Here is a 24,859-nt window from a genome sequence, read left to right as displayed (position 1 = left end):
TCCTGTTTTTGTAACTGTTATAGGTTGTCCGTTTTGTAATACATTTTCTATAAATATTTTCTTTAATCATTTTTTCTTCTCATGAAATTGATATTTTTAATCTTTAAGCTGAATCTCTAAATGCGCTAAATGTGAGCATCATTTTGTCCAGCAGTGCTGTGAACCTAGGCCAGCATGTGTGCATGACACCTTGGGCTCATAGAAAGTGTACAAGGAAACATAAAAGGAAAGGGACACACAGAAAGGGGAAACACCAAGAAACACACTCCTTACATCTATCATTTTTGCCATTAACATCAGACTAAACCATGCCTACAAAGAATGTTTAGCTCAACTGTTAACTGTCAACTGTCCGGTTGCTGGAATGGTGTGATCAGAGGTGGAGGGAGGTAGTCTTATGAAAGAACTTCTTGTCAACTTGATATATGGTGAAGATGATTACCTTGTGACATATCAAGGCTGACAAGATTGGATTAGAGGTGAGGCAACTGTCACCAACCTAAACGGTGGAACCCTTAAGGCTACCTTAACATCTACCCAAGGAGAGGAGGAGTGGACAGTCCCTAGTGGTTTAAGGAGATAGTGGTCAACAATGGAGATATTTCAATAAACACGCACTTTTACCATGCGTTAGAGGTGAGAGTTTTGAGAGCACAGAGGGAGCACTATTTATGCATGAAATTCACGTGAAGCACGGATCCTAATTTTGTGGTGTTCTGTGATTACGCTATATCTGGAATTAACCACTTGCCCTTCTGAGGATTTACCCCCCCCTTCCTGACCAGGCCATTTTTTGCATTATGGCGCTGCGATACTTTAACTGACATTTGCATGGTCATGCAATGCTGTACCCAAATAAATCTTTTGTCCTTTTTTTCCCACGAATTGAGCTTTCTTTTGGTGGTATTTGATCACCTATGTGTTTTTATTTTTTTGCGCAATAAAAAAAAAGACCAACAATTTTGAGAAAAAAAACAATATGTTGACTTTTTGCTATTAAACATGTCCAGTAAAAATTTTTTTAAAAATCACATTTTGGCATAAATTTAGGCCAAAATGTATTCTGCTAAAAAAAATACCAATAGATGTAAATTAAATGGTTTACGTGAAATATTTAGCGTTTACAAATGGCGGTATAGATACTGGATTTGTTTTTTACCAGCGGCAATCAGTGACTTATAGCGGGACTGCGATAGGCATTCTGACACTGGGGGGAACTGACTTGGTGTCACTGACATCCCCAGTGACACCAATACAGTGATCAGTGCTAAAAGAAAGCACTGAATCTGTACTAATAGCACTGGGCAGGAAGGGGTTAACATGAGGGGCGATCAAAGGGTTAAGTGTGTGCTGTTTTACTTGTGTCTGTGCTTCACTGTAATGACACTGCTTTGCATGGCTGTGCTGCGCGCAGCCATCAAAAGCAGTGTGCATGAGCTGACAGGGAGGAGAACTGTATTGTTTACATACAGTTCTCCTCCCTGTCGGAGATGCTCGGCAATCACCGGGTGTCGACGAGTAATCACTGGCCAAGACCCGGTGATTGACAGTGCGCGCGCCCCCTACCTGGAGATGCAAAATCACATATATATACGTGATTTTGCGCACCTGTGCCGCCCTGTAGCAGTACATCTGCTATAGGGTGGTTGGGAAGTGGTTAAATGAACTTTACACATTTTATTTATTTATTATATATTTATATTTAGTAATTTTGAGCACTTTGTCATGAGTTCACTCACTGTGATTGTTCAGCAATTGATGGATGGATGTTTATTTATTATTCACAATTTTCTGCTAGCAGCGCTACATCACACAACATCTATATTCATAGCAGAAATACATTACTTGTTTGGGACAGCCAAAACTCTTTTATTAAATTTGCACAAGTATGCCAAACTAAAGTGCACTTGAGATTTTGAAGCAACCTATATGCTAAGAGTAGAAATGGTATGTTTATGGGCCCATTCCCACCATTGCGTTGTGGTAAGGCGCTCTTTATCACAATGCATACTATTGAACATTTCATGTACTGATATGACTGATATGGTGCCATTCATTGTGAACTGCACTCCAATGAACTTTAAAAATTCATGTTCATTGCAAGACACCACAGCAAAATAGAAAACAGTGTTTTTTACATTACTCTGTACTGTGGAGAAATGCAACGTGTTCCACCTTTGTATGTGTTGTGGTGCATTTCAGCCCATTCATTTTGAATGTGCTGTTCAAAGAACTGCAACGCAACATATGTCAACTCGTGACAAAGCCTGTTTTGCACCACACAGCTCTGCAGTGCACAACTTTTCACGTGAATGTTCCTTAAATGTGTCAGATTGTATCATATTCAACCTTCTCAAAGGAAGCCCCATTGCCAATGTTTATAAATGTTATAAACGTATTATAACAGGGCTCAGAAGGTCAGTTGTGGTAAAGTAGTTGTTGCTACAAGTAATTTTTTGAGAGGCTATAGGGTGTAAAAACAGAATTACAAGGAATAAAGTTGAAACCCAAATGTCAAAAAAATAGGTTTGCAGACTACTAATTACTAAACAACCTCCATTTTTTTCTGTCTTACCTCCTCTTTCCTGTTACAGCAAATGTGCAGGAAGCCTAAATATGATTATACAGTTCAGTAGGCACTAGAAACAGACCCAGTGCATTCTGTAATGTAACAGACTTGGATAAACACACCCTCTCTTTTTCTCTGCAATACACAGCTCTGTGAGGACACTAATCACTAATGGATGTGGCTGTTATTCAGGTATGTCAGCAAAGGGCACTGCAGTGGGAGCACAGGCATCATTTTCAATGAGATAAAATATATCTTCCTAGCAGAAATCTGTCAAATTATAACATGCATGGGGTACAGTACTATAAAACAGATTCAACAGTATGAGACTACATTTGGGCTTTGTGCATTTAGAAACCATATGACACTTCCCATGTAATGTTGTCTTTTCTGCTTTTTCACTGTAACTCCATCTCCTGTAGCACAATAGGACTATTACCAATAATTGTACAGGTAAAACCTAACTGCCTTGGGAAATTAGAAATATCAGTACCTTCTGTCATCTTCCACTTGTACCCCTATAGAGTGAAACTCTCTCCTGCTCTTTCCCTCTGTGTCTGAGTCTGAGATGGTCTCAACCTGCAAAAATTGAAAGCCCTTGAGTCATTCATCAATTACAAATATATAAATTTATAAACAAACATTATTTTATGACATAAATGCATTCATTGTAAACCAGCCACTACCTGCATATTATTTACATGCAGTAATATCTAACTTTGAGAAACATAACAGGAAACCGATTTTTCACATTAGAAGAGAAATTAATCAGTTAGTTATAGGCCCACCATGCACCCCAAAACCATGCATTATAGCACTTTTCCACACTACCTATTATAAGTCATTATGACCAACTATATACAAAACTGAAGGGAAATCAACACCACTAAGGAAGTAAACCTTGACAAAAAAACTATTGGTGCCCCATAATTGCTAACGATGGGTTTAGAACTAATGACCCTCTCCTGTAAAAAGAAAATAATACAATGTTCCAAAGCTCCAATGCTCCAATTCAGTTACAATAAGGATAATGACTAATGCATGGAAATGCATTTTCAACTATTAATATTGGAAAAAATTAAATATACTGAATTTAGAAATAAATCCTTGCACAAGTGAAAGTAAAGGAATATAAATTCATAATAACAACTCTACGAGACATAAAGTGGGAGGCGAATGGACAATTCCAAACAGGTAATTATAGAATACAATACAGTGGTAGTAATAGCAAGGAATTAGAGACAGGCTTCCTGCTGCATAATATATTGAAACTGGCTGTGCTGGACTTGGTGCTGGCAGATAAAAGAATATGTATATTACGTCTAAATGGATGAATAAGGAATATTACTATTATTAGTGTTTATATGCCTAACAAGAACATGTGGAGGGAAAGTGAAGGACAATTCTTACAACACATTGGTAGCTGTAAATACATGAAAGTCAAAGCATGATATTAAGATAGTGGGGGGGCTGGGAGATAGGGAAGCATTGACAGGAAATAATACAACTGAAGGAAAGCCTACATGAAGAGACTAATATTAATGATATTTAGTAGTAGTCACATTCAAATGTAGTACATGAGTTCTAATGAGTGTCAGGAACATAAATGAAAAACATTGTGAAAACACTCAGTATTATTTAGGCAGTGTCCTCAGTTGGTAATGATTATAAATTGGCAGCTGGTACATCCATAAGGGACACAGATCCACAAGAAATACGAAGGTACAATAAATCCAGCAGCTCCAGAGAATAGAGGGTATCCATGTACTAGAACAATGACAGGGAAGAACACACAGATCTCATGCAATAAAATGGTACATTTATTAGACATTAGAAACAAATTGGTAACTCATAATCTTTTGCAAAGGAATATCGTATTTAAGGCCAGAAGAAGGCATTTGGTGGTAGCCCACATGCCATATCCAATGGTGGGGCTGGAGTACAGTTGGTGTCTGTCAGTTCTCCCAACAGGACCCACTCCAAAGATCTCAGGAGAAGCAGCCAATTGTGTATTCTGATGGCACCCCTGGGGTGCCTACATGGAGGGCCAGGTGATGCATTTCAAAAATATATTAATCAGGAGATTGCTACTTACCCTAAGATGTTTGGAGCATGTCCTGTCAAAAGAACTGACAGCCACCACCAACAACTGTACTCCAGTCCTGCCACCGGCCATGATGTGGGGGCTGCTACTGACTGACTTTTTATGGCCTGAGATGCATTGTTCTTTGGCAAAAAATTGTGAGTTGCCGATCTGTATATATACCTAGTAAATACACCATTTGTATTGCCTGAGATCTGCAAGCCCTTACTTTTGTTTTCCACTGTGTCAGGAACCCCAACAAGGGTAACTCAGTCACTTTAATCCAATCACTGAGTGCTGGGATATGTTTTTAGCACTAAGTAGAACAGTAGAAGCTGCTTGGATTAGTAGTGAACCGTCTTACAATATTACAAGTCCAGTTGAATGTGACTAACTACTACTAGCTATACTATGACCTGGATAACTGAGAACATTCACAGACATAATATTAATGATGACAAAGCCATTGATTTCCCAATCAATTGTAGCTGATAATTAGCAGCACAATTTTCCCCCAGGAAACTTTACACAAAAAAAGACAAAAGGATCACATCAGGGTAACAAGAAAGACAGATCCCATGATGACAGACTGACAAATAAAAGTCAACAACCTAGGATGTGTACAGTTGTAGATGAGAAGATTGAGATTTGGATCACTACATTGTACAGACTACAAATGGCAGTAATTAGATGTAGAAGATAGAAAATTAATAAAAGATTCTGTGAAAATTTAATGAATTAAAAGGAGAATAGGCAGCTGATGGGAGATGATGGACAAATACAACATTGGAAGAAACGTTTTAAAGAACTTTTCAACAATAGCAAAAATTTAAAAAATAATAATACTGTAACGAATTTGCAGAGAATATTAGAGAATAGATGAAATAAAGAGTAGGGGCATGTGCAATTCTGTTAACAATGGGAGAAAAGGAAGAAGCAATGCACTCTATAAAGAACAAAAAGGCAGCAAGAAAACACAAAATTACCATTAGATATTGATTAGATATGTCCGTTTGGGAGAAAAAAGGTTACAATGTGCATTAAAAAACAATACATTTTAACATTGACATAAAAAAGAATAACCAATCCTGAAAGAAAATTAAATTGTATTCAAATAAATTAAAAGTTCTTTCTTGTCTGTGTCAACTATTGATTTTGAGAAAGGATCATTTGAAACTGAATCTATAATCAGGAATTGCTACCAATATGGCCAACATTTAAATCTGTAAGAATGTAAGAGGTGGTGCTCTGCTTTAACTGCACGGGATAAATTCTTATTTCTTATTGATTTTAATTTAGGGAAGCATTAACACACTTTCCTCTTCCCTGTGATGCTCTGGGTTGTGGGCACGCACTCTATATCTTTACTTACAATGCAGGGTTGCTTCTGCATGAAACCCTCAGTCACACCAACCACGGAGCACCAAAGAGCAGCAGCTTCCAGGGACCAGACCCATGAAGAGGAGAAGCCTTCATGAGAGATATGGCAAGATAAACTTCTTTTTAATGTTATCCAAGACAAAAACAAGCATTTAACCCTTGAAGTGTGAGGGAATCCCCACTACAAGGGTAATTTTCACGTTTCCCTGTAGCTTTAAAGACTGCTAAAGGTATGTGGAAGCACATCTGGGTGACTGCATTAGCATCCTGTTGCCATTATATAGTGTAAAGCCTTCTTACAGATTCACTTTAATGAGACCCTTACTAGGTTTTTACTCAGTACATCACATGTACAAGAACAGAAAGTTCAGAATGTAGATTTTTAGAAGTTTTACAATAATTTCTGATGGTAAAATATTCATAAAATGTATTTATGGAAGTCCCTCTACATTTTCTTAGGGTGAATATGCCAATACATGATTATATCTGGAATGACCTTTATATTTCCCCCAATTTGTTCATCTTTGGGATAACATGCAACAAAGCATTCATTCTTTTTCCTACTAAGAAATAGAGATCAATTTGGGATCATTCACAGATTTTCCGAATCATGCCATTTTAAAACAAACCTGGGTGATCAAACTGAGCATATGAGGAAAAAATATAGGCACAGGTTTCTGTCACAATGATAAAAAAATCCGGACAAATCTCAGCCATGTCTTAACATTCCTGATGGTTATATGGAAGACTATATAAGGATTTTAAAGTAAAAGTCAAGATGAAAATATACATTCACCTGTAAATATCTATGGATCTACTAATCATTTTAAAACTAACCATTTCCATCACCTGCTCACCTTAAATAGGTTTTTGACAGCAGGTTTAAAAGCTTGCATTCAATTTACCTTAATGTGAATGTTATATCATTTCTTACAGCCATATTATTGACCTTTTTTGTGCCTAGGGATAGGACTGCAACTCTTTGGAAGACATTGGGATTAATTTACTAAAGGCAAAGTTGTATATTTTACATTGCAATTTTCCCTTTGCTTAGTGAATATGGTTGAAATTCAGTTTGCAAAGAATACCCAATCATGTGCAAGAACACAAAAAACAGTATTTTTGCTTGCACATGTTTAGATATTGAAACCAGAGCTTCACCTCATTTACTAAGTTAAAAGAGAAGTATGGTATTAACAAAAGAGAAAAAAATGCAATATGCACTATATTGCCAAAAGTATTGGGATACCCCTCCAAGTTGGATTCAGTCATTCCAATCACCTCCATGGCCACAGGTGTAAAAAATCAAGTATCTAGGCATGCAGACTGCTTCTACAAACATATGTGAAAGAATGGGTCGCTCTCAGGAGCTCAGTGAATTAAATTGTGGTACCGTGATAGGTTGCCACCTGTGCAATATATTCATCCGTGAAATTTCCTTGCTACTAAATATTCCATGGTCAACTGTTAGTGGTATTATAACAAAGTGGAAGCAACTGGGAATAACAGCAACACAGCCACAAAGTGGTGGGCCACATAAAATAACAAAGCGGGGCTCGGCGCATGCTGAAGAACACAGTGCGCAAAATCCGAGTCAATAGGTAAAGACCTCCAAACTTCATATGGCCTTCAGATTAGCACAACAGCAGTGCATAGAAAGCTAACTGGAATGGGTTTCCATAACCAAGTGTAATGCAAAGCGTCGGATGCAGTGTTGTAAAGTATGCCCCCACTGGACTCAAGAGCAGTGGAGATGTGTTTTCTGGAGTGACGAATTACACTTCTCTGTCTTGCAATCGGATGGACGTGTCTGGGTTTGGTGGTTGCCAGCACAACTGTACTTGCCTGACTGCATTGTGTAAAGTTTGTTGGAGGGGGGATTATGGTGTGGGATTGTCTTTCAGGGGTTGGGCTTGGCTCTTTAGTTTCAGTGAAGGGAACTCTTAAGGCATCAGCATACAAAGACATTTTGGATAATTTCATGCTCCCAACTTTGTGGGAACAGTTTGTGGATGGGCCCTTCCTGTTCCAACATGACTGCACACCAGTGCACAAAGCAAGGTCCATAGAGACATGGATGAGCGAGTTTGGGGTGGAGGAACTTGACTGGCCTGCAGCTCAACCCAATAGAACACCTTTGGGATGAATTAGAGCGAATACTGCGAGTCAGGCCTTCTCGTCTGACATCAGTGCCTGAACTCACAAATGTGCTCCTGGAAGAATGGTCAAACATTCCCATAGACACACTCCTAAACCTTGTGGACAGCCTTCCCAGAAGAGTTGAAGCTGTTATAACTGCAACAAACTAAGACTGGGATGCCATTAAAGTTCATGTGCGTGTCAAAGCAGGTGTCCCAATACTTCTGGCAATATAGTATGTGTGTATATATATATATATATATATATATATATATATATACAGTGGGGATTGAAAGTTTGGGCACCCCAGCTAAAAATTTGTATTAATGTGCATAAAGAAGCCAAGGAAAGATGGAAAAATCTCCAAAAGGCATCAAATTACAGATTAGACATTCTTATAATATGTCAACAAAAGTTAGATTTTATTTCCATCATTTACACTTTCAAAATAACAGAAAACAAAAAAAATGGCGTCTGCAAAAGTTTGGGCACCCTGCAGAATTTATAGCATGCACTGCTCCCTTTGCCAAGCTGAGACCTGCCAGTGTCATGGATTGTTCTCAATCATCGTCTGGGAAGACCAGGTGATGTCAAGCTCAAAGGTTTTAAATGCCCAGACTCATCTGACCTTGCCCCAACAATCGGCACCATGGGTTCTTCTAAGCAGTTGTCTAGAAAACTGAAACTGAAAATAGTTCAAGCTCACAAAGCTGGAGAAGGCTATAAGAAGATAGCAAAGCGTTTTCAGATGTCAATATCCTCTGTTCGGAATATAATTAAGAAATGGCAGTCATCAGGAACAGTGGAAGTTAAAGCAAGATCTGGAAGACCAAGAAAAATATCAGACAGAACAGCTCGCAGGATTGTGAGAAAAACAATTCAAAACCCACGTTTGACTGCACGATCCCTCCAGAAAGATCTGGCAGACACTGGAGTTGTGGTACACTATTCCACTATAAAGAGATACTTGTACAAATATGGTCTTCATGGAAGAGTCATCAGAAGAAAACCTCTTCTACGTCCTCACCACAAAAATCATCGTTTGAACTTTGCAAATGAACATATAGACAAGCCTGATGCATTTTGGAAACACGTTTTGTGGACCGATGAGGTTAAAATTGAACTTTTTGGCCGGAATGAGCAAAGGTACGTTTGGAGAAGAAGGGGCACAGAATTTAATGAAAAGAACCTCTGTCCAACTGTTAAGCATGGGGTTGGATCAATCATGCTTTGGGGTTGTGTTGCAGCCAATGGCACAGGGAACATCTCACGAGTAGAAGGAAAAATGGATTCAATAAAATTTCAGCAAATTTTGGATGGTAACTTGATGCCATCTGTGAAAAAGCAGAAGTTAAAGAGAGGATGGCTTCTACAAATGGATAATGATCCTAAACACACCTCGAAATCCACGGGGGATTACCTCAAGAGGCGTAAACTGAAGGTTTTGCCATGGCCTTCACAATCTCCTGACCTCAACATAATTGAAAATCTATGGATAGACCTTAAAAGAGCAGTGCGTGACAGACTGCCCAGAAATCTCAAAGAACTGGAAGACTTTTGTAAGGAAGAATGGGCAAAGATACATCAAACAAGAATTGAAAGACTCTTGGCTGGCTACAAAAAGCGTTTACAGGCTGTGATACTTGCCAAAGGGGGCAGTACAAGATATTAACTCTGCAGGGTGCCCAATCTTTTGCAGACTCCATTTTTTTGTTTTCTGTTATTTTGAAAGTGTAAATGATGGAAATAAAATCTAACTTTTGTTGACATATTATAAGAATGTCTAATCTGTAATTTGATGCCTTTTGGAGATTTTTCCATCTTTCCTTGGCTTCTTTATGCACATTAATAAAAATTTTTAGCTGGGGTGCCCAAACTTTCGATCCCCACTGTATATATATATATACATATATATACACATATATATATATATATATATATATATATATATATATATACACACATACACCCACCTAGGTGGATGCAGTATCGATCCCAGCTACATTTCTTCCCCACCTGTCAGCATGTCTTTGGAGCATGTGAGGAAACTGGAGTCACTGGAGAAAACCCAAACAAACACAGGGAGAACATGCAAGCTGCATGCAGACAGTGTCCTGGCTGAGATTTGTACCAAGGCCCTAGTGTTGCAAGGCTTAAGTGCTAACCATTAAGCCACACAGACACCTATTACTAAACATACCTTGCTATTATCCAAATGTCCACCTATATGACTCCCACACCAAGGCACATTTGTTAGTGTCTCTCAACTTGCAGCTGCCAATCACAACTGTGACACATATTCCACAACCAAATTCTCACTATAAGTCATGCTAACAAGCAGGGAGGTGCACATTTCTTTGGATATGGAGGCTCGCTAAGTCACGAATCTTTTATCTAGTTCTGGGATTCACCAGGAAGCAAGTTTCATGCAAAAAATTATTTGTTTTATTTCTCAAGAAAAAAACATTAGTAGCTTTATGATGCCATGTACATAAGAAAACCATCTTTAATAAGATGTCATTGAAGTCATTGTCATTGGTTCAGTAATAACTGGGCATCTTGTGACATAAACAGATGGTATCTTCCTTTCTGACTTTCTGGTGCCAATGAGTTTTAAAGGGAATGAATAACCTACAAATAAAGGGAGCATTAAAGCAAATTTGTTCTTAAAAGGGTATGTTTACAAGCTACTCTTTAAGGAGTAATTTTTGAGTTGAGTTTTTTTGTATATTTTTCTTTAATTAAAATAACCTTGATTTTCTTTTATTTGAATTATGCAATCACTGATCATCAAAAAATATGAAAAAACATATTAAAAACATATTTTCACAAAGATACATTGATAATGTGAAAGGAGAGAATCTCAAATTCATACCTGTACACCAATGGATGGGCGCCATTTTCTCTGCCTCGTGACACTCTTAAGCTCTTCCCTCAGTGGTAGGGCTTTGCTAATCACAGTGGAAGGTTTGGGTGAAGCTCGCTGTTGGACAGTTGCCAGGTCCAAAGACAAATTTCTGGACTTGGTTCCCTCGAGACTCTCACTAGAATTGCAATGGACCTTGACATCTTTGGACCAAGGTAACCGTGTTGGCTCATTGTGCAGAAAGGTTTCATGTGTTGATTCTGTGCTACTTTGGGCTGTAACCGAGATGAGAGGCTTGGAAAGGAGCCTTGGTGGAATGGGTGGTGGGGCTTTACGATAACTGAAAGCTGCAGCAAAATAAAATAACAGCATGTCAACATTATCAAACTTTAACTGTGCTTTTTTTAAGTATGCAGGCACATAGATAAGTACTAGCTTAGTTATTAGTTTAAGAAGCTTTAAAGAATTCTGGGGGAGGGGGGGTTAACTGACACTGGGACAAACGTATATTTGGCAGGTACACATTATATCTGTCATATGGTGACTAGGGGGAATTGTTAACCCCTGATAAGATACATTTTAAATTGATAAAATATATGCAGATTTTGACATATATTAGCTCATAATACCTTTCTTACACATCTGAGGTTTTAGTTTGTTCATTTTAACTAAGGATATTTGTTTTTTTTGCAGTTTGTAATTCCTTGAGAAAATATTACTTTCTTTCTGACTCTCAGATAAATTGCCACTGCTACAAGGATCATTTAACCTATCTGTAAGGGAGGCATTCTTCCCGCTGACCACCAATGCATCTAGACCATCTCAAAACCATACAATGTAGTTCAATTTTTCTTTAAATATAAGAAGGGGGTTATGAGTATGATCACATCTGTAATATAACTTTCAAGGCTGCTGCTGCTGAAATTGTTCATACTAATTTTGGTTTTGCTCCCTCACATCCAGTTCACATTGGAGCATATTGAAAATGTGGGTAGAACTGTGTGTTTCTGCTCACGTTTACAGAACACGCTAAAAATGCACCATAACACGCAATGTGCATTTGGGTGTCATTTTAATGGCGCCCCAAATGTGCTAAAGTAACAGACATTGTGGGGAACAAAAAGCCCACAAATGTGCAAAAATGCGCTATTCAAAAACACACCCAAATCAGCTCCGAAAAGGAGTACAGAAGCTACTTTGGTGCATTTTTAGAGTGCAGGACAGTCCATTCAAGTGTTGCACCAAAAATGCACGACAAAAGTGAAAAACTTGATGCTCTCATGTTGTTAAGGTGTGAATACAGCTTTAGCAATAGTTACAAATACTGTATTTTCATATTGTAGCCAAATAGTGCCTCTGCAGTTGGGAAGCTTAGGGAAGGTTTGGACAATGACAAACAAAAGAGGGCCTCTGCACCTGGGTACAAACCTGTCCAATTTTTTGTTGAATCCGGAGGCCAGGAGGTCCACAGCATGCATCCCTCATCTGTGACACAGGTTCTGGAAAACTGAGGTGTAGGGACTACTGTCCCTGGTTCAGCCACTGCCATCTGAGGCAGTCTGCTTGCCAACTGTCCATACCTGGGATATGAATAATGGACAAGGCTGGAAAAGTAAATTCTTTATATTTCCCTTATCGCAGCAAGACTTCTGGTTCATCCCTGATAGTTATTGTACACCACTGCCATGGCATTGTCCAACTTGATCAGGATAAGGAGACATCTAGTCAAGATGTTGTAAGTTTTAGAGACAACCAAATTGCTTGAAGGAACAGAATATTGATTTAGAGTTGGGATTCCTCCAAAATCCCCGCACCATCATGTTGTTTCCTTCTCATACTGTCAGCTGACATCTGTTGTGATGATCCAAGAGATTGAAAGAAATGTTCCCAAATGCAGAGCTGTAATCCTGAGCCACCAGGCCACATCAGGCTAGAGACTGAACTGAATTGCCCAACGATGATAGGATGCTGACTTCAAGGGGTCTGGAGTGAAACTGAGCAACTGAGACTGCCTTGAAAGAGGATAACATTAGCCCCATTATTCTCATGCAAACATTTGAATACGGGAGTGGAGATTTTGGAGAACTCTTGCTCGAGCTGTGACCAGGGTCAGACCAAGATACTTCAAGTGAAGAGTTGCAGACTTTTGAAGATTCAGAATCGAACTAAACTTTTTTAAGGCTCGAACTGCATTGATGGTCAAACATATCTTTCACAATGCCCTGGGAACATAACAAGGCAAGCATGGGGGTGGAAGGTGCAGAGTCATAAAGAGGAAGTTCTGGGGACTCGCAGCAAAGTGAACAAAATTATGATGTGTTTAAATAAAAGGGACAGAAAAGTCTCCCTAATGAAGGTAGACTATGAAAGACCTGGATGAAGACATTCAGGGCCTAGAGATCCAAGTGGGGGCCCCCTCTTAGTTTTGGAACTGTGAAAAGTTTGGCATAAAATCTTTTAAATCTTTCTGAAAGAGGAACTAGCATGATAACCCTATGATCCAGAAGACCCACACGGCTGCATGGAGGTCTGGTAATCGGAGCACGGACACTATTGACACCTGATTGGTGACACCAGAAGTGAAGTGGGGTTGGGAGAAGAACTCTTGTTTTTATCCTTTTGAGAGATGTTGTCTAAATTGTCCACAATGGTTAATAAATGATCCCCACTTTGAAAATTGAAGGTGCCCCACCATGTCGAATGCAGATTCAAGAGATTTTGGAGCCCAGGGTTTGAGTGAAGCTGGTCTCCCATAGGTTTGGCTTTGGAGGCTGATGTCTAGCTGACAAAAAGAAACAAAAGGAACTCTTCTTTATCTCTGAAGAGGGAGTGATCCTTCTCAGATTAAGGCCTAGGTGTCTTTTGCTAGGAGGTTATGCTGCTCCATGTGCTGGCTTCCATCTTAGGTTTCTGCAAAGCATGGTGGGAGCCTTTTATGCTTTCAGGCCTCTGCAGTCCATCCCTCCAAAGGGGTGTGGTTGATCACATTTAAGCCTGTTGTCTGCACTTGCTCTTTGCATTCGTGTCCTGTATGATTGTGTTGCAGCAAGCTCTTGTTCTACTCTCGTGGCTCTCCTGGAACTGACTCGGCTTTGACTAAGACTATTCTCAGCCTTATCCCTTTACCTGACCTCCCGTTGCTGAACCCGGCTCGTGACCTGTGTATTCTTGCCTACCATCCTGTATTGTCTGTCCTGCTGTTATCGACCCGGCCTGTCCGACAACGCTATTGTTTCCTATCTGGATCCCACCAGCTATACGCCATTGGCGGCGGCCATTACTGCAGCTGGGGTTACTCGGGGGCCGCAACCTGGTCCCTGGCTGCGTCAAGTCCATCCCCACCATCAGGGGCCCTGGTGAAAGGCAGCCTGGGGCTTAGACTCCGCGCCCTGAGGGACTCCGGTCTGTGGGTGGTGGTTGTTGTCAGTCGGTGTGTGACCCTACCATTAGGCCTGCCTGTCCATTCCACCGGTCCTGCCCTGACAGCAGCCCTGAAGAGTTGTTCACACTCAAAGGGCATGCACAGCAAACACTTTTTACATTTTTTACAAGTTTTCCACATATTCACTGATCGGAGACTAACACAGGAAATAAGACAGGAGACAGCCACTAACCCATCTACACAGTGTAGGGCTGTCAGCATGAACTCTAAACAATCCACAAATATAAGATTAGTGTGTAGAAAATCTGGATCCCTTTTCATGAGTTTAGTCGATTCCTCTAATATCTGACAGACTAAAATCATGTGACCTTAGTGATAGATTGTGAATGCCACTCAAGCTCCCACAGTCACCAGGAAGAAAGGTGCAGGCTGCCAAGAGTGCTCATTCAAAGAAAGGCATGTAAAAAATCAAAGAAGAGTTGCACTCCTATCCAACCAACCTAGTGTAGACTTGAAAACGGCCTCAGCCCATGAGTCTCTGTCAAAGCCACACCCTCTGACATGTTTCACTCCGCCCACTTGAGCTTAATTATAGTCCCTATAATTAAGTGCCAGTTGGTGAGGTGAAGCATGTCAGGGGGTGTGACTTTGACTGAGACTCATGGCTGAGGCCATTTTCAAAGAGTGTACTAGGTTGTCTGTACGGGAGTGTGGTGATTTTTGATTGTATACAGACTAAGATCATGGTCATGGCAGGTTACAATGCAGGGCCTTCCAGAGAACAATGTTTTGGGGAGTGTTGTCAGTCATTTATTTATGGGATCCTAAAATACTGGCACATTCTCCACAATGATTGTCAAAGCTTTATGAAACGGGACACTGCCAAATAAATAGAAACAGACCAATTCTTAACAAAGGTCTCTTCAAAGGATTATTTGACCACAAAACATTTGGGAGGAATAAACAGTGTATAAGGAATTTTTCAATCAGCATACATAACATCTGGAAAAAAGGCATGGAAAAGTTTTAGATGTCTTAGGGCTTCTCAGGGACTCTAGGCTGGTAGCAGCACATTCCAGGCTGTTGATCCTTGAGAGGGAACACTGCAGGGTGAACCAGAACTGTTACATACCGGTAGTCAGATAGAAAAAGACTCAAAAAGAAAAAAGTCCATCTAGTTTAATCAACAAATGGTTCTTGAGCTGGAAATACCCAATTAAGTGGGACTGCTGCTCTTTGTGAACTGATACCACAACAGAAACAACTTAGCTCTAATACAAGGTAAAAACTGTGAGCAATTACATACTGACTGCTGAAAGCAAAAGAGGTTCAAATGGCAAGAGGTGACCAGGTCAGTGGAGGTGTCAGTATTTATTAAAGGAGGTGAAACTGTGTTTTATTTACTGAAGCTGGAAAGTGTAAATAAGGCTCACTTCTGCATAGAAACCAATCACCTTCCAGGTTTTACTGCCAAAGCTTAATTGAACAAGCTGAGGTTAGAAACTGATCAGTTTCTATGCAGAAGTGAGCCTGATTTTGCACTCTCCCGCTTTAGTAAATAAACTCTTATCTCCTGGGATGTGGTGAGAAGGAGCTAAAACACACTGAACGGCAGGAAAAGAGGATGTGCATGCATAGAGTCCATTCCATCTAGTGACAAAACACTAAATTCCCTTTCCATGGGGATCATCAGAGGAAAAGGGTGTAATAATTGCACCCACCAATATGATGTATGAAGCACTTACCAATGCTCAGCACACACAGACTGCTCATTAACAGCTCTTCAAAGACTGGGTTACAGCAGAGGCTGTGCCACAGATCTGGACCTGAGAAGTGCTCTGTGGATAACTAACACACAGGTCTAGATAGCCCGAAAAGCAGAGGCCAATGCCTGATAATCACATTTCAGGCATAATAAGCAATCATCCAGCTATTGCTGAGAACAGGGGCGGACTGACCATTTGGAAACTCGGGCACTGCCCGAGGGCCCGGGGTTAGTAGGGGGCCCCATGAGATGCCCCTGGTAAATTTTTCATAGGCTTTTTTGAGTTTGGGCAAGGATACAGGGGCCCCATGATCCCCTATTGCCCGGGGCCCCCATGAGTTGTCAGTCTGCCCCTGGCTGAGAATACACTAATAATGTATTAGCTGCGATGCAGATAGTTGAATAGGAGACCAGCCCAAGCAACAGGTAGATGAAGTCTTGATTGAAGGAAAAAAAAAAATAATCTTGAACAAAAAGAAAAGATTACTGGTAAAATGGTTACAATTTTCCCAGTAGAGAAGAGACACCCATCCTCCTAGGCACATGGAAAAACTGTGGCATGCTGGGAGGTGTTAGAGCAGATGGGTCACTATTGTTTTTTTGGGGGGGTTTTTTTTAGCAGTGTCCAGATCCTTCTGTAGACAAAAGTATAACCCTAATGTCTTTAAATGATCTTCCATGAATGAAAAAAAAAATGTACGCTATGTTATTTGTTCTCCTTTAAAAAAATATAATTGACCCAGTCAAGCATACAAGTGAATATAGAATTTAGAACTGGTAAGTAACTCAGAAAGCACTGAAGCCTTAGGCTCAGCATGACATAAAGATAATCTATAGCTGCCCAGAGGAGCTAACATATATTATTCCTAGAACACTGGTTTCTGTGTAACGCTAACCTTTTTTGGAAAATGCTAGTTGTTTGGCTTTAATGCTAAACCACTGGCTTCAGTACATTCTAAGTCACTGATCAGGAACAAGTTTGCAAACCAAGGACATCAGAGAAAAGCCAGACATTCTTATATTCATGTTCCATGCCACCAAGAAATTATAGAAGAGAGCTAGCATGACAGCCAGACTCTATTTTTTCCCATGAGGTTTCCTTTAAAGTACAAAAATAGAAAAATATTTGTTTTAGTTTTAGATATAGCGGAAAGGGATTAGAACATTTTTAATGCTGTCTGTGTCCCCATTAAACAGATTCATTCTTTTTTGTTGTCCCAGCGACATTCCCAAGGGTCAAAGAAAATCTAAAATTTTGAGAGGTCACCAGAACAGGAATACAGGGAAAACCTTCTAATGAGGACACTAGTTCTGGTGGCCCTGGTGACTACCAAGGATTTATTTTCACTTCCTGTTGTGGCTATGGGACTGGATGTGAAGGGAAATCCTTCAATGAGACACAGATGGCCAAAAAAAAGACAGGGTTTATAACCCTCCTATACTTCACCCAAAATGAAAAAAAAGCTTTAGTTCCACTTTAAGTACAACTGCAAAAACGTCCCTGAAACAGCATTAGTGTTTTCTTGTTTTTACTTTTGACTGTATTTACAGTGTTGTGTCTGAACATCATTCCAAAGATATTCTCATGAATTATGAATGTTTTAACCACAGTTTTAAAACTATGTCAGTGACACAAGTGAATACCTACAAGAGAATTATAAAAAAAAAAAAAAGCAGCAAAGTCTTAAAAGACTAATAAGACCTTGCAAGTATTTTATCCCATTTCAAGAAGGATTCCCTCACTCTTTATGCCTGTTGGTTATGAGGCAAAAACATTACATACTAACTTTAACAGCCTATTTAACAACAAATGAATCTGCCAAAATTTAACTAATAGCCTAATTGAATACTAATATAAAGTAGAGATGTGCACGGCAGAACATTTTGTTTTGTTTCAGATTAATTTGTTAATAATTTTGTTTCATCATATTAGCTCCAAGGAGCAGGGCCCTCTAATCCCTCTTGTATTGAACAGTATTGTTACTGTACTGTCTCCCTCCATAATGTAAAGCACTGAGCAAACTGTCGGCGCTATATAAGTCCTGTATAATAATAATATTCATTATCTTATAATGATTTTTCGGGATTTGTTTTGTATATTCAGATTTGGTTCATATATTCAGATTTGTTTTGTATATTTGTTGTCCCAAATTAATTCGTATTTCGGAAGTTATTTAGGAAGAATATGATATGACATCATATGATGATATGAATAAAGCTTTATGAAGCCGAAACGCGTCGGTTTTATGAATCCTGCATTTATGTAATCAATAAAGGTTTCCATTAAGAAGCTTTTTGAGTTGCTAGCTAGTTGTATTGTGGATATTTGCTGTGAAGAGTGGGCTCCTCAGCCAGTGCACTGGTCTCCTGTCTCCATGTGGTGAATAGAGCAGTTGAGCTTGGGTAAGATTTGCTTTCATACATTTATGAAGAATGCATATATTCATTTTAACATATTAATTAGTTATTTCAGGCAATTACTTATGCACTCTGTTTGGGTTGGATGGAGGTGGATCCATCAGAATCTCCAAATCATAACATAAAGAATGGAACTAAATTAATTTCAGATTTGTTTATGTTTAAATTGTAAGCTCCATGAGAAGGGCCCTCATATTCCTTCTGTACTGAAATATATTGTAATTGAATTGTCTCCCTTATATTGTAAAGTGCTGCGCAAACTGTTGGCGCTATATAAATCCTGTATAATAATAATAATAATGTTATGACTCTGAGATTATGATGGATCCCCCTCCATCCACCCAAAACACAGTAAGTAGGAATCCTTCTTATTTCACTTTTATACCTTACTGTATTTATTGCAATATGTTTCCAATTCATATGTAGCACATTTTTTATAATAATGAAAAATGTTAATGCAACATAAAAATGGATACAAATCAATTTGGATCATTTGTTATGTTGTTACGTTATTTTGGATGCTTCAAACATTAACAAAAGCCCAAACTATCACATTATGTCATCTAAATAAATACAAATGAATTTTTTGTTTTTTCGTGATAATTTATTTTGGATTCATTGAAATTCATTAATATTGAGATTCAGAGATTCGTATACATTTGAATCTCCAAAAAATTAAAATTTTGTCTGAATTTTAATTTCTAATTAAACAAATCACACATGTCTAATGTCTAAAGTGAATATTTTAAGTGACTCAGCAAATCATTATTGCATACCAGCACTTATAAATCCAAGTCTTTCAGCTCAGATTTACAAATTCTTTTTTTTTCATCTTTATTTAAGAACATATAGATAAATAAAATAGTCATATAAGAAGAAAGGTATTAAAATGCATATGGAATGTCATTTAGAACAGGGGACACAAGCATATGCATCTATAAAAGGTAGAAAGCATAACACAATGCATCATTAAACATTCTTCCTTAGTCTCATCCCTCATTTCTGAGTGTTACCAATTTCCAAGCTGAAAAGGTAAATTAAGTCGAACAAGAGAACTCTTAGGGCTCTTTCACACTTGACTAATTTCTAACTCTTGCCAAACGCCCCTATAGCATTTGACAGGCATTAGACAGGCATTTGGGAAGCATTTTTAATGCTCCTCAAATGCTCCCTAAACACCCTATGTGCGTTTTTGAGGCGTTTGTTAGGCATTTGCCAAGCATTAAAACCGCACAACAAATGACTATAATGAAGTTTAATGGTATTAACGCTCCGCAAATGCCCCGCAAACGCCTGCCAAGCGTTTGAGAAGGGTCAACATAGACTTGAGTGGGAGGCTTCAACTCCTTCTGACAACATGAGGCGTCAATTTTGCCGCGACGCTAACGCTTCAGTGTGAACAGCACTGTGTGCTGCCATGTGTAGAATTTTCATAGGCGTGTGAGGAGCATTAAAAACGTTTCCGAAATGCCTGTCTACCGACTGCTAACAAAGCTAGTGTGAACTTAGTCTGACATACCTGCTTTATCAGGTCAGCTCAGAGAGAGATGGGCACTAGATACTGTGGAAAAGTATGATCTTGTGATGGTCAATTAGGGTGTGCATTAAAGCAAAAAGGATCAAAAGGGAAAACAAATTGGGATAAAAGGATAAACAGAGTGGGAGGAACCATACCACTGGTATAAGGGTAAAAGCCAAAAAAAGGAGGAAAGGGAGAGTGGAAAGTAGAGGGGTAATGAGGGGTTAGAGAAATCCAAAAGAGGATTCTGTGTTTATAAAGATGGTCAGATCTTCAATCACAGGGGCAGAAGGAAACATTTTTGGGCATGAGTGCATAATTTTCTCTTCAAAAAGGGAAAGAAAAAAGGGTAGAGGCTCTAAATTCTGATTTGTGCAATCTATTTATAGGATTCAGAGAGTCTGAAGTTTATCCACAGCAGCTATGCCTGCTGGGATTTTAGGATAGTGTCTGACCTCTTCCATAGAGAAGATGGAGTTTATCTCATGTATTAATTTCTGGTGTTGAGAGAGGAAGAAAGGATTTCTAGTGTAGGAGGACTGGAACTTTGAGCTTTGGGCAAAAGGTATGCTTCAAGAACTGAGATTTGTGTAATCACATTTCGGATCTCAAACCAGTAGGGCTGAATTAGAGAGCAGCCCCATAAGATATTAAAAAGAACCTTTTTTCTGTAATGCTGAGCTCCATCTAAATGCATAGCTACATATATATAATTTATCTTGTGTGGCAAAAATATTTAAATTTTTTAAACCAGGTTTGAGATTCTCACATTCAAGCATAGTAAAGTCTTAAACACCAGTCAAAGACCAAAATGCAGACAGCTGCTTAGAAAGTCAAGAAACAAAATCACACTGGATAGCTCATCCTTCTGTTCTACCATAGTAAACATGTCCCCCAGTCTTAGGCTAATAGCTAGAGAGCAAAAAGTCTGATTGGTTCAGGCCCCTAGTAGTACCTCTACCACATTTCCTCTGTGCTGAGAATTAAAGGAAACAACAGGTCAGACCATAGGTACACGAATAAAGTGTTATTAAAGGACCCTGCATTCACTGTATCTGGTCTCCCACAGTACACAGAACATGAAAGTGAAAATATTTTAGTAAATATAAACTGCTAAATACCTTTTCTCATCAGCAGTTAGAGCAGTCTTGTCACTTCTATCAGTGTCCAGCAAAGCATATGTTAAAGCTTGTAGGAGGAGTTTTCATTCTGATCTAGGAGGATGCAGAACCCCTGACCTCTGTCTGGACAGTGAGGATTGGCCCTGTGCTGATCACATGCACTCTCCCAAGAAAAGAAAAAAAACTCTCTAGCAATACACACCAAACTGAGCATGTGTGAGGTGACTCCACACGATACAGTATGTCTTATCGGGAGATAAAAGGGGGACACTGGAAGAAGGGGAGGATCAGAGAAGCCAGGATCAAACAGCCTTTTTACACAATGCAGAGGATTAACCACTTAGATTCCACAGTGAGTATAACAAGCATACTTTACTGCATATACAGACTGATTTTACTATTCTGGGTTTAGTTACACTTTAACTGCTCCAGGGAATATCTGATTGCCTCTCGGGGGATCAGAAAGGGATTTTTTCCCCTGCAGGAGCAAATTGGATCATGCTTTGCTGGGTTTTTTGCCTTTCTCCAGATCAACTGTGGGTATAGGATTATAACTTTTTTTTTGGTTGAACTGGATGGACTTTTGTCTTTTTTCAGCCAGACTAACTATGTAACACGTATTTATTTTAAGTGATCAGTGAACTGGATTAAATGCTGTTTTATATGAGTCTAAAGTTCAGCTTAAAGTTACTCATGTGCATTATTACATTTACATGACTGCCTGATCATATGTAATTTGACAATTTTAAAATAGTGTAATCATCAATTGTGTAAGTGAATGTAAAAAATAATACTTCAACTTTGCTGTCCCAGGCAATAGACAATATATGGCTTTAAAAAAAATTAATAGATAAGCTATAATAAATTCATATTAATAAATCAATAATAAATTAATAAATCAATAAATTAATAGCTTATATCACCGCGCCAAAAATGTGAAATAATTATAATGAAATAACTATTACTCAAATATGTGACTAGTGCTGCTATTTTAAACAAATGAAAAAACATATAAATAAATGGAAATGGTATTTCCATTTATTTAAATATATGGTTTTAGCTAACCAATTTGAAAGGTAGATGTTTGTAATTATACCCCTTTTATTTATATATCTTCCTTTCACCACAGAATGTACAAAGGTGGTCTGGTCCACAGTAGTATAACAATCAAAATAAAAAGGCAATTTGACCAAAGCAGCTGTGTCACTCAGCACAGCTTGTTAAAATACCAAGAAAAAGAACCTTCAATCGGACTGTTCCAGTGCTGTACTATACCTCAAATTCAAACCTTTTTTCATGATCAAAATACTTTGAAAAAAATACAATATCTACAAAGGTTCTGTGTGTTTTTTTCCTTCATAAAGTTTGTACATTTTTGTCCTTTTATTTTCATGTGGTATCCTCTCAATAATACAATTACTGCCCTTGCTTGGCTGCATTCAGTCTTACCCTAGGTTCACACCCCAAACGTTTTCCGCAGCGTTTTGCAAAAACACACTACAGTCCATTTAACACGATTTCCTATGGGACACATTCACATCTCCACATTTTAACCTAGTGCATTTTTTGGAAAGGGTCAGGGACTTTTTTTGAACACAAAAAGTTGCGTTTTTGGTTCTATAGACTTCAATGGAAAAGCTGCAGAAAAGCTTGTAGTACATTTTTGCCACAGTTTTGATGCATTTTGCATTTGAAATCAGCCTAGCAATAAGAATAAAAATGCAAAATTAATCAAAAATGCAGCAAAAAAGCAATGTAGAAACGGGTCAAACGCAAACTGCACAGGCGTGAACCTAACCTTAGGGAGGGAGCCATGGTTGTCAGCCAGGCTGGACTTCAAAATGTCTTCTTCTCTTCTCTTCTTCTCCAGAACAGTTGAAGGGGTGGGGGGTTGTGCTTTCAGTTCAGCTCAAAGAAAGTTACAGTGGCAAAGTGACAGTTCCTTGACAAAGAGCCCCCACCCAACCAATTTATGTTCACCTACCTAATGCTCTCCTGCCATTTCTTTTTCTGTTGTAGATGATGCCAAATCCCCCCCAGTGTCGGTTGGTGCCAAATAACAGGGGGAGCTGTGATGTCACTCTCTCAGTCATGTGACAATGCTCAGGCCTTGTGATTGGCTGTTGTACCCGAAAAATGAAACAATGGAGAAGGTGATGTAATTTTTGCCAGCTAATACAGGAGAAAAGAGTAGAAAGGTAGTATCGTCAAAGCGTGTATCAGTGGGTCTGATGGATCCCTTTGCACAAGCACTGATCCTGAATTTAAAGCCCAGCTTTAGTCAAGCAAAAAAGATGTATTTTGTTTTGGGTAGACAAAGTTAGCGCCTTTTTCAGGTTTTATTTCTGTAGATGTAATCTCACTTTCTGTGACGACAAGAGATTTGACATTGAAATTATTCAGGGATAAGGAAGGACTACTTTTTGAAATGTAAAAGATAGCAGGCAGAATGTAAGTTTAGTGGAAGGTTGACCCATTCAGGTATTCTCATCCTCCTTCAGCCTGTATATTACTGTAGCATTCATTCCCTGCAATCAGCTGTAAGTAATAGTGCTCTCTTTATAAAAATTGATTTAAAGTTCATTTTTCTAATTTTCATTAGTTTATTTTATTAAAGTGAAGTTTTAGAATCCAGTGGGGTGGATGTGCAGTTAGGAAAAAGCATCACTCTCACAGTCAGTTATGATAACCACTTTAACCACTTGCCCTCCAGAGGATTTACCCCCCTTCCTGACCAGGCCATTTTTTGCGATATGGCGCTGCATTATTTTAAGTGCCAAATGGTGGTATTTGATTGCCTGTGTTTTTTATTTTTTGTGTTATAACCAAAAAAAAATGACAAACGCCAAAATGTATTCTGCTACATGTCTTTGCTAAAAAAATCCCAATACGTGTAGATTAATTGGTTTACGTGAAAGTTATAGCGTTTACAAATGGAGGTATATATACTGGAATTTGTTTTTACATTTTTTTTGTTACTTGTAATGGTGGCAAACAGCCACTTATAGCGAGCATTTTGACACTGGGGGGAACTGATTAGGTGTCACTGTCATCCCCAGTGACACCAATACAGTGATCAGTGATAATAAAAAGCACTGACACTGTACTAATGGCACTGGGCAGGAAGGGGTTAACATGTGGGGCGCTCAAAGGGTTAACTGTGTGCTGTTTTACAGTGTGCTGTGTGTGCTTTACACTGTAAGCACACTGCTTTGTATGGCTCTGCTAAGCAGAACCATGCAAAGCAGTGTGAAGGAGCTGACAGGGGAGAGATCTGTGTTGTTTATACACTGGTCTTTCCCCTGTAATACTCGGAGATTGCTGGGTGCCGGCGTGGAATCACAGACTGGGACCTGGTGACTGACAGCCGAGGCCACAAATGGTGGCGCAGGTAGGGCAATAACCAAAACTGCAAAATTGTATATATACATGATTTTGCGCACCCGTGCTGCCCTGTAGCAGTATTTCTGCTATAGGGCAGTGTGGACATGGTTAATGCCAGTTTTCACCTCTCCCTCATCTTAATAGGATGATTTGAACACTGCTATTTGGTTGCCCGCAGGACTTTAAGAGACCCTATCAGCACATGGTCACTTGTACTCAAAGGACAACCTTTA

At 39.0% G+C, this 24,859-nt stretch overlaps 1 protein-coding gene across 4 annotated transcripts in view; it reads right to left on the bottom strand.

Moving 5' to 3' along the window:
* Positions 1–24,859, bottom strand: part of DLGAP3 (DLG associated protein 3) — a 518,806-nt gene that overhangs the window by 48,179 nt on the left and 445,768 nt on the right. For all 4 annotated transcript variants that reach the window (XM_089688984.1, XM_089688981.1, XM_089688980.1 and 1 more), the window contains 2 exons: positions 11,047–11,384; positions 3,063–3,148 (listed from right to left, as the gene is read on the bottom strand). In XM_089688984.1, coding sequence (XP_089545110.1) covers positions 3,063–3,148; positions 11,047–11,384 — 424 coding nt within the window. The remainder of the gene's footprint in view (positions 1–3,062; positions 3,149–11,046; positions 11,385–24,859) is intronic.

This window comes from Staurois parvus, unplaced genomic scaffold (assembly GCF_062004578.1).
Source record: "Staurois parvus isolate SC_StPar_1 unplaced genomic scaffold, SC_StPar_1.0 ptg000464l, whole genome shotgun sequence".
Taxonomy (NCBI): domain Eukaryota; kingdom Metazoa; phylum Chordata; class Amphibia; order Anura; family Ranidae; genus Staurois; species Staurois parvus.
This window is presented reverse-complemented; position numbering and strand designations above follow the sequence as displayed.